Raw genomic sequence first — 10755 nt, forward strand, 5'->3', positions numbered from 1 at the left:
TCGGCTTGGCCCGACCGCGGGGCCGCTATCCTCCCCGGCCCTGGCCTCCTCTCGGGCCGAGGATGCCCGGCTTTGACCCCGCCCGCGGACTCGGAATCCCGGGGCTCCCGGACCTCGCCCTTTGCCCCCCGGGGCGGCGCGGGCGGGCGGACGGTCTGTCTCTCCGCGGTCCGGCGGTGTCCCCGCGGCGAAGGTCGTGTGGATCCCCGGGTGCCGCCGACCTTCTGGGTCCGGGGATCGGCGCCCGCCCCGGCTTCTCCCGCGCTGTGCCCGCCCGGGTGCAGAACGGCCGGAAGACCCTCGTGTGCACGTGGTGTAAACTTGACATTCACGTCGTGTATGTTCCAAAGGGCTCCGAGGAAGGTGCTGGTGACTCTCCTGGAAGTTTGATTGAGAAGTAGAAAAAAAAAAAAACCCAGCCTGGACCAAAGCTATGCTTTCCCCTGGTCTGAATTTCTTGATATTCAAGTATTTCCTCACTTTGAACAAGATTTAAAGACAAATTGGGGTGAAATTGCAACATAGGGTAAATAGTGGGTTAAGAATAAGAGCTCGCCGTTCAGTAAAGACTGATGGCGCGCCTGAGAGGTGCCAGCCTCGACCTGCTGGGCTCCGCGATCCTTCCGCCTCAGCCTTCCAAGTAGCTGGAACCACAGGCACTCACCACCACATATGGCTAATTTTTTGATTTATTGTAGAGATGAGATCTCGCCAGGTTACCCAGGCTGGTCTCGAACCCCTGGGCTCAGGCAGTCTTCTTGCCTCGGCCTCCCAAAGTGCTGGGATTACAGGCGTGAGCCACTGCGTCTGGCTGAATACAGTTTATTTATTTTTGAGTCGGCGTCTTACTCTGTCACTCAGGCTGGAGGGCAACGGCATGTTCACGGCCACTGCAGCCTCCACCTGCTGGGCTTAGGTGATCTTTCTGCCTCACTCTTCTAAGTAGCTGGAACCACAGGAGCGTGCCACCTCGTCCGGCTAATTGTTTGATTTATTGTAGAGATGAACTCTTGCCAAGTTGCCCAGGCTAGTCTAGAACCCCTGGGCTTAAACAGTCCTCTCGTCTCGGTCTCCCAAAGTGCTGGGATTACAGGCGTGAACCACTGCCTCCAGCTGAATGCAGTTTGTTTATTTTTTATTTTTTTATTTTTATTTTTTGAGTTGGAGTCTCACTCTGTCGCCCAGACTGGAGTGCAGTGGCCGCTCCTAGCCATCGCAGCCTCGACCTGCTGGGCTCTGGCGATCCTTCCGCCTCAGCTTTCCAAGTAGCTGGAACTACAAGTGCATGCTACCACGCCTGGCTAATTTTTTGATTTATTGTAGAGATAAGGTCTTGCTTAGTTGCCCAGGCGGGTCTCGAAACTGCCGGCTCAGACAATCCACTCACCTCAGCCTCCCAAAGCATGGGTTTATAGGCTGAGTCACCGCGCCCAGCTTGAATGCAGTTTAAATAGGGTAGTCAAAGAAAGCCACTCTAATAAAGTGATGGTTGGGTAAAGACTTGTGGATATCTGGGGGAAGCTTTTTTTGTTTTTTGTTTTTGTCAGGGGCTCACTCTGTCAACCAGTCTGGAGTGCAGTAGCATGATAACCGTTTACTGCAATCTCTGCCTTCTGGGCTTAGGTGATCCTTCCACTACATCCTCTCGGGCACGCCCCACCACACCTGGCCAGTTTTTTAAAACTTTTTTTGTTGAAACAGAATCTTGCTATGTTGCCCAGGCTGATCTGAAACTCCTGGCCTCAAGTGATCCTCTCACCCTAGCCTTCCAAACTGTTGGGGTTACAGGCAAAGGAGCAGCAAATGCAAACACCCTGAAGGAGGAATGTAACTGGTGTGTTCAAGGGAATGTCAAGGAGGGTGAGTGGCTGGAGTGAGGAGAGGTGACCGGGGCCACCTCTCCAAGGGCCTTGTGGTGCTTGGTTTTCCTTTAAGTGAGGAGGGCAGAGGAAAGGTGTAATCAGAGACCAGTTAGGCGATTACAGTAATGCAGGTAGGATGACGGTGTGAACCAGGACGGAAGCCATGAGGTCATGGAAGGTTCTTGCCTGAGCCATTAGGAGAGGAGCTGCTCTCTGAGCTGGAGAAGGCCAGGGGAGGAGCAGTTTCAGGGGAAGATGAGAGCTCTGTTATGGCCACGTGAGATGCCTCTGAGTCATCCCAGAAGTGCCAGGCAGCTGGAAATAGGAACTGAAGTCCAGGGAGTACCTGGGTGGGAGGTAGCCATCCGGGAGTCATCAGCATAAAGATGACACTGGAAGCCATGATCCTGGATGAAATCACCTAGGGAGCGATTGGCCGGAGAGGAGAACCCAGGTATACTTGGATGAAGCCAGAGGGATGAGGCAGAGCCGCCGGGGAGAAAGGAGGAGGAGAAGCAGGCAAGGGTGTGTCCCAGAGCCCAGACAGCAGTGCTGGGGAGGAGGCTGAGCCCGTCAGGGGCTGAGGGTGAGGCAGAAGATGAGGACTGAGGGCTGTCAGCCACTGGAAGGCAGCGGGGAGGTGTGTGGGTACCAGTCTTGGCAAGAGCCATTTGGGGAAGCAGTGGATCAAAAGCATGATGAGAGCGGGTCTAGAAAGAGTAAGAATACAGAAATTAGAGAGGGGCCGGGCACAGTGGCTCACGCCTGTCATCCCAGCACTTGGGGAGGCCGAGGCAGAAGGATTGCCCGAGCCCAGGAATTCCAGGCCAGCCTGGACAACATAGCAAGACCTCATCTGTACCCCAAAAAAAGAAAGAAAATTAGCAGGCCTGATGGCCATGTCAGGTCATCTCTGTGCTGTAGTCTCAGCTACTCGGTAGGCTGAGCCCAGGAGGTTAAGGCTGTGGTGAGCCCTGATTATGCCACTGCACCCCAGCCTGGGTGACAGAGTGAGACTCATCCTCAAAAAATTAAAAAAAAAAAAGAATGAAATTAGGTCCGGCATAGTGGCTCACTTTGGGAGGCCGAGGCGAGAGGATTGCCTGAGCCCAGAGGTTGGAGACCAGCCCAGGCAACCTGGTGAAACCTCATCTCTACAATAAATCAAAAAGTCAGCCAGGCATGGTGGCATGCATGTGTTTTCAGTGGCTTGAAAGGCTGAGGTGGAAGGATCGCTTGAGCCCAGCAGGTCAAGCCTGCAGTGGCCAGGAGTGTGCCACCGCACTCCAGCCTGGGCAACAGAGTGAGACTCCGACTCAAAAAGAAAAAGAAAAGAAATTAGAGAGGGTGAGTACGAACAATTCTTTTGATGACAGACTGAAAAGAAGTGATGGAGAAAGGGATGAGGGGAGGGTTTTGATCGTGACTTCTAAGGCGAGAGAAGCCACAGTGGGTTTGTCACCTGGTGGGGATGATCCAGGGGCACGGGAAACCTGGATGACGGCACCAGGAGGAGGGGAGTCAGCAGTGGCCAGTGTTCGGGGCTGAGGCTGGGCCTTGAGAGATGTTTCCTCCTCACCTGCTTTCCTGGGTTTGAGCCGCTCGGCCCAGGTCAGAAGAGCAGTAAGAGGCAGCTGAGTCCAGGACCTGTCCCCCATGCCACGCCCCACTGGGCCCTGAGTGTTGGAGGGACGGCGGAGGCTGACTCCCTCCCACCGGTGAGCACACCCATTCGTGCGTTCTCTGCAGCAGAGGGGCTGGAATATTCCAGAAACAGGTGAACGTGGCTGTCTCCAGATATCTGCTTTTCCCCCAGTCCTTCCAAAAGCAGGTTCCTTTTTGAGTTGGAGTCTCACTCTGTCGCCCAGGCTGGAGGGCAGTGACACGCTCACGGCCACCGCACCCTCAACCTGCTGAGCTCAGGCGATCCTTCTGCCTCAGCCTTCCAAGTAGCTGGAACTACAGGCATATGCCACCACGCCCGGCTGATTTTTAGTTTTATTGTAGAGACAAGGTCTCGCCACGTTGCTCAGGCTGGTCTCGAACCCCTGAGCTCAGGTAATCCTCTCGCCTCTGCCTCCCAAAGTGCTGGGATTACAGGTGTGAGCCACCACTCCTTTCACGTCTTCGTGGGCCATCTATGGACTGGACACATGCTCAACTCGCTTTGAACTCTGGTGGGAAATGACGGTGTCACGTCTCTGTGGCCTGCTCCTTAACCTGGGGTGCCCAGCGGCCTGGACAATGCGGGCAAAACAACCATCCTCAAGAAGTTCAATGGCGAAGACATCGACACCATCTCCCCCACGCTGGGCTTCAACATCAAGACCCTGGAGCACCGAGGGTGAGCAGGGTGGGTCCCTGGGGGCGGGCCAGCCCCAAGCAGGGCTGGGAAGGCGGGAGGGGGCCCAGCCGACCCTCCAACCTCCCCTCTGCCCTCCAGATTCAAGCTGAACATCTGGGATGTGGGCGGCCAGAAGTCCCTGCGGTCCTACTGGAGGAACTACTTTGAGAGCACCGACGGCCTCATCTGGGTGGTGGACAGCGCTGACCGCCAGCGCATGCAGGACTGCCAGCGAGAGCTCCAGGGCCTGCTGGTCGAGGAGGTGGGCAGCCCTGCCCCTGGGCGCAGACGTGGGCACACGGCCCTCTCCTCGGCAGATTCCCAGGGGAGCCTGTGACCCTGGAGGAATGCCAGGGGCAGGGTCTGTTTCTTCTCTGAGCCCCCACCCTGGGAGATCCACAGTGTGAGAGGCGGGTCCCGTGCTGTGTACTGAGACCTGGGTCCATGTCCCTGCGGTGTTCCGCTGTCACTCCCCTGAGCTTCAGTTTCTGTCCCTTGAAATGGGAATGGTGACACCCATGTCATTGGGCTTCAGGGAGGAAGGCCCAGGGCCAGCGTGAAGCCTGGGGAGGCCATGGAGCCAGGCTCGGAAGTCTGACTCTTTGCTGTGTGACCTCAGGCAAGGCGCTCAACCACTCTGGGCCTCCACTTTCTCATCCCTAAAATAGGGGTTTTAATTAGGGTGATCTCATGATTTATTATCTGGACCAAAATGCTTTTTTTTTGGAATCAGAGTCTCATTCTATTGCCCAGGCTGGAGTATATTGGCATGCCCATGGCCACCACAGCCTCGACCTTCTGGACTCAGGTGATCTTTCTGCCTCTGCCTTCCAAGTAGCTGGAACTACAGGCATGCATCACCATGCCCAACTAATTTTTGTTGATTACAGAGACGGTCTTGCCATGTTGCCCAGGCTGGTCTCAAACCTGTGGGCTCAGGCAGTCTTCTCGCTTCCACCTCCCAAAGTGCTGGGATTGCAGGCCTGAGCCACCATGCCCGGCCAAATACCCTTCTCTTATTTATTTATTTATTTATTTATTTTGAGTTGGAGTCTCACTCTGTCGCCCAGACTGGAGTGCAGTGGCCGCTCCCGGCCACTGTAGCCTCGACCTGCTGGGCTCCGGCAATCCTTCTGCCTCAGCCTTCCAAGTAGCTGGAACTACAGGTGCGGGCTACCACGCCTGGCTAATTTTTTGATTTATTGTAGAGATGAGGTCTCACTGCCCAGGCGGGTCTTCAAGCTGCAGGCTCAGGCAATCCACTCACCTCAGCCTCCCAAGGGCGCGGGATTACAGGCTGAGCCACCAAGCCCGGCTCAAATACTCTTCTTTAAATAAAATTTTAGATTTGCAGAAGTTACAAAGATCAGACATAAGGCTGGTCTTGGTGGCTCATGCCTATAATCCTGGCACTTTGGGAGGCCAAGACGAGAGGATTACTTGAGTCCAGGAGTTGGAGACCAGCCTAGATAAGGTAGTGAGACCTCATCTCTACAAAAAAATTTTAAAAATTAGCCAGGTGTGATGGTGTGCGCCTGTAGTCTTAGCTACTCAGGATGCTGAGACAGAGGATCACTTGAGACGAGGAGGTCAAGGCTGCAGTAGCCATGATCATGCTGCTGCACTCCAGCCTGGGCTACAGAGTGACCCTGACTCAAAAAAAAAAGATCGAAACCTAAAGGGTTAGATCCACGTGCCCACACGAAGAGACTTCCAGTCATAAACGCATATGTGGAAACAGCTAGAATCAGAGGCAGAGTGAGGCCTGTTGGGAATGGAAGGGTTAAAGTGTTATGGGCACTCAGGAGTGGGGGAAGGTCACTTCCTGCGGTCCCCCGTGGGCTTCTGGGACATTTACCTTCTCTGTGCATGTCAGGCCATCAGATCGGAGAAGTCTGGAATCGTCTGATACCCACTCCCTGTTTATGGAACGGGAAACTGAGGCATGGGGGAGTGAGATGTCCCCTGGGTGGTGGTTGGCTGGAGGCAGAACCCTGGACCACCCCAGGACTTCTTCCTCGCCTTGTGGTGCCAGCTGCAATGGCTGTCTACACGGCCCACTTGGCCCGGGCCTCTCCCATCACCACGGTGCCTTGCCCTGCCCTCCCAGGTTGACCCTTGGCCCCAGGTGCCCGGGGTCATTATAGATGGAGTCAGGTGGTCCTTGGAGCCCCTCCCACTCCCTGTCTTCTCTCCCCCAGCGCCTGGCCGGAGCCACCCTCCTCATCTTTGCAAACAAGCAGGACCTGCCTGGAGCACTGTCCTCTAACGCCATCCGCGAGGTGAGTCAGGGCCTGGCAAGCTCACCGAGAAGGGACTTTGATTTTACTTTATATTAATTAATTTATTTATTAGTTAGAGTCTCACTCTGTCGCCCAGGCTGGAGTGCAGTGGCATACTCACGGTCACCGCAGCCTTGACCTGCTAGGTTCAGGCAATCCTCCCGCCTCAGCCTTCCAAGTAGCTGGAACTACAGGTGCGCACCACCACACCCAGCTAATTTTTGATTTACTGTGGAGATGAGGTCTCACCAAGTTGCCCAGTCGGGTCTCGAACCCCTGAGCTCAGGGAATCCTCTTGTCTCCACTTCCCAAAGTGTTGGAATTACAGGCGTGAGCCATCCGTCCGACTGTTTTGTTATTTATTTACTTTTTTTTTTTTTTTTTTGAGTTGGAGTCTCACTCTGTCGCCCAGACTGGAGTGCAGTGGCCGCTCCCGGCCACCGCAGCCTCGACCTGCTGGGCTCTGGCGATCCTTCCGCCTCAGCCTTCCAAGTAGCCGGAATTACAGGCATGCGCTACCACGCCCGGCTGATTTTTTGATTTATTGTAGAGATGAAGTCTCGCTGCCCAGGCGGGTCTCGAACCCGCGGGCTCAGGCAGTCCACTCACCTCAGCCTCCCAAAGGCACGGGATTACAGGCTGAGCCACCGAGCCTGGCTTACTTATTTACTTTTGAGTCAGAGTCTCACTCTGTTGCCTAGGATGGAGTATGGTGGCATGAGGCTCATTTCTGCCTCAAACTGGGCTCAGGTGACCCTTCTGCCTCAGCCTCCTGAGCAGCTGGAACAGACGCATGCCACTGTGCCTACCTATTTTTTTGACTTGGAGTTAGAGATGAGATCTTGCTAGGCTGCCCAGGCTGGTCTCAAACTTCTGGACTCAAGTAATCCTCCTGCCTCGACCTCCCAAAGTGCTGCAATTACAGGTGTGAGCCACCATGCCCAGCTGGGGCATTTATTGAAACACATTTATTATTATTTTTTATTTCTTTGAGTTGGAGTCTGACTTCATCGCCCAGGCTGGAGTGCAGTGGCACATTCATGGCCACCACAGCTTTGACCTGCTGGGCTCAGGCGAACCTTCCTTCTCAACCTCCCGAGTAGCTGGAACCACAGGCTTATGACACCACGCCTGGCTAATTTTTTGATTTATTGTAGAGATGAGGTCTCGCCGTGTTGCTTAGGCTGGTCTCGAACCCCTGAGTTCAGGCAATCCTTTTGCCTCAGCCTCCCAAAGTGCTGGGATTACAGGCGTGAGTCCCCGCACCCAGCCTTAAAACACACTTACTAACCCTGCTGGGTGGCAGGACCTTTGCGGGGTACTGAAGATTCAGTGGGCAGTAAGGTGTAGTGATGGCCCACACCTGCAAAGCTGTGACTCCATGGTATAGCAGGAGCCAGCACGTAGTGAGTGCTTCCTGCATGCCATGCTTTTTGCATGGATTAACTCATTTCATTCTCACAACCACCTTATGAGGTAAGAGAACTGCTATTTTACAGATGGCGAAGCAGGCTCAGAGAGGTTGGGTAACTCGCCCAAGGTCACAGAAACAGGCCTGTCTAGCCCCAGAGCCTGCATCTTAACTGAGCTTGAGCACCAGAGTGAGAAAGACAGGACTCGAGTCTTGGCTCTGCCACTTACTAGCTGTGTAACGGTAGGCAGGTGGCTTAACCTCTCTGAGCTTTCCATTCCTCCTTGGTAAAATGGCCAACACAGTCCATGGCTCATGTGATCTTGGGAGGAATGGAGGAGCAGATACGTAGGGTTCCTAGGACAAGGTCCGGATCCTGGTAGACCCTCGGGGACATCTGTTACCTCACTAAGGGGTGACACTGTCATGGCGCCGTACAGAGAGCCCAGGTGCCCCAGGGGGCAGACAGACTCTCCTGGAGGGGGTGACCCTCGGGCAGGGCCTTGAGGGAGGCGTGACGTTGCCCTGGGCCGGGAGAGGGAGGGGGCCGGGGCAGGCTGGGGCAGGCGGGCTCCACGTCACTGCCACCAGCCCTCCCGCCCCAGGCCCTGGAGCTGGACTCCATCCGCAGCCACCACTGGTGCATCCAGGGCTGCAGCGCCGTCACCGGGGAGAACCTGCTGCCCGGCATCGACTGGCTGCTGGACGACATCTCCAGCCGCGTCTTCACGGCCGACTGAGCCGCCGCCACGCCCCCGCCTGGACGTCCAGCCCCCTGCCTCGCCAGACACTACCCACGGGGCGACACCCCCCTCCCCGCCACCTGCTGCTGCTGCCGCCCCATGCTGCTCCGTGACCCGCTGGCCCCCGTGGCGGGAGGCTGCACCCCGGCTGCCTCCCGGCTCCTGACTCAGCCTGCGGCTGCCATGCCAAGGCCAGAGGGCAGAGGCTGGGAGGGGCCACCTCTGCTGCTACCGAGGCCGTGGCCTCGTCCTTTCCTGGCTGTGAAATAAAGCACTCCCTGCCCCGGTGGGCGGCTGTCATTCCCTGTTTCCTTTTTTTGGTAGTTGGAGTCTCACTCTGTCGCCCAGGCTGGAGGGCAGGGGCAGGGGCACGGTCACGGCCACCACAGCCTTGACCTGCTGGGCTCCAGCGATCCTCCCGCCTCAGCCTTCCTAGTAGCTGGAACCACAGGCACGCGCCACCATGCCCGGCTAATTTTTTGATTTATTGTTGAGGTCTTGCCAAGTTGCCCAGGCGGGTCTCGAACCCCTGGACTCAGGCAATCCTCTCGCCTCCGCCTCCCAGAGAGCTGGGGTTACAGGTGTGAGCCATTGCACCCGTCCATTCCTTGTTTCAGCACCCTTCGAGTGGGGGACAGCGAGGAATGGATATGTCAGTCGAGGGTTAACTGCTGCCATGTCAAAGGGATGTGCAGAAAGTCACAGAAGCACAGGACAGGGCTGCAGGTGATTCCACTTAGAAGAGTCCAGGAGGCTTCCCAGAGGAGGCGACATTCAAGCTGGGAGTGAAAGATGAGTAGACGTTTTCTGGGTAGAGGAAGGGGAGGACGATTGGCCAGGACAACGCCAACCCTCAGTGGTGTGAATCAGAAAAGGGATGGACTGGGTGTGGTGGCTCACACCTGTAATCTTGGCACGTGGGGAGGCGGACGCGAGAGGAGTGCCTAAGCCCACAGGTTCGAGACCAGCCTGGGCAACATGGTGAGAGCTCAACTACAAAAAAAATAAATACAGTCCCATTAAAAAGTGGGCAAAAGGCATGAACAGACACTTCTGGAAAGAAGATATACGGGCAGCCAACAAACATGAAAAAGTGCTCAGCTTCACTCATCTTCAGAGAAATGCAAATCAAAACCATATTGAGATACCACCTGACCCCAGTCAGAATGGCTGTCATTCATAAAACAATAGAGACTGGTGAGAATGTGGAGATAAAGGAATTTCTTTTTTTTGAGTTGGGGTCTCACTCTGTCACCCAGACTAGAGTGCAGTGGCCGCTCCCGGCCATCGCAGCCTCGACCTGCTGGGCTCTGGTGATCCTTCCGCCTCAGCCTTCCAAGTAGCTGGAACTACAGGCACGCGCTACCACGCCCGGCTCATTTTTATTTATTGTAGAGATGAGGTCTCGCCAAGTTGCCCAGGCGGGTCTCGAACCCGCGGGCTCAGGCAATCCCCTCACCTCAGCCTCCCAAAGCCCTGGGATTACAGGCTGAGCCATCGAGTCTGGCTGATAAAGGAGTTTCTACACTGCTGGTGGGAATGCAAACTAATGCAACCTCTTTGGAAGACAGTGTGGCAATTTCTGAAAACTAGAAATTGACCTTCCCTATGACCCAGCAATTCCCCCATTGGGAATATACCCGGAGGAACTCAAGTCATTCTGCAAAAAAGATAACTGCACATGCTTGTTTATTGCAGTGCTATTCACAATAGCAAAAACATGTAACCATCCGTGCTGCCCATCGAAGCTGAACTGGATAAAAAAAATGTGGTACGTATACACAGTGGAATATTATGCAGCCACAAAGAAGGACAGACACATGGACTTTGCAGTAACTTAGATGGATTTAGAGTCAATCATACTCAGTGATCGATCACAGAAACAAAGAACAGAGGACCATATGTTCTCACTCATAAGCAGAACTTGAACAATTCTAATACTATAAGAAAGGGATTGGCAGTAGTGGGAAACTGCCAGGGGAGGGAGGGGCACACCTCATCAAGAAAGGTACCTGCATAATCAATGCTTGTATACCTAACCCACTTATAGAGATGTGAATTGTACCCCACGTCTTTTTTTTTTTGAGTTGGAGCCTCACTCTGTCGCCCAGAC

The 10755-nt window shown here is 54.8% G+C and overlaps 1 protein-coding gene across 2 annotated transcripts in view; it reads left to right on the forward strand.

Annotated features, from left to right (window-relative positions):
* The window catches only part of ARL2 (ADP ribosylation factor like GTPase 2), an 8998-nt gene extending 56 nt beyond the window's left edge, over positions 1-8942 (forward strand). The window contains exons 2-6 of one of the 2 annotated variants that reach the window (XM_008073002.1): positions 2730-2763; positions 4096-4206; positions 4306-4468; positions 6408-6488; positions 8505-8942. In XM_008073002.1, coding sequence (XP_008071193.1) covers positions 2730-2763; positions 4096-4206; positions 4306-4468; positions 6408-6488; positions 8505-8639 — 524 coding nt within the window. In that variant the 3' untranslated portion in view covers positions 8640-8942. The remainder of the gene's footprint in view (positions 1-2729; positions 2764-4095; positions 4207-4305; positions 4469-6407; positions 6489-8504) is intronic. The other variant, XM_021706438.1, reaches the window with a different exon arrangement.
* The last annotated feature ends 1813 nt before the right edge of the window (positions 8943-10755 follow it).

The sequence above is a fragment of the Carlito syrichta genome, unplaced genomic scaffold (genome assembly GCF_000164805.1).
Source record: "Carlito syrichta isolate Samal-C Ts95f unplaced genomic scaffold, Tarsius_syrichta-2.0.1 Scaffold315591, whole genome shotgun sequence".
In the NCBI taxonomy this organism is placed as follows: domain Eukaryota; kingdom Metazoa; phylum Chordata; class Mammalia; order Primates; family Tarsiidae; genus Carlito; species Carlito syrichta.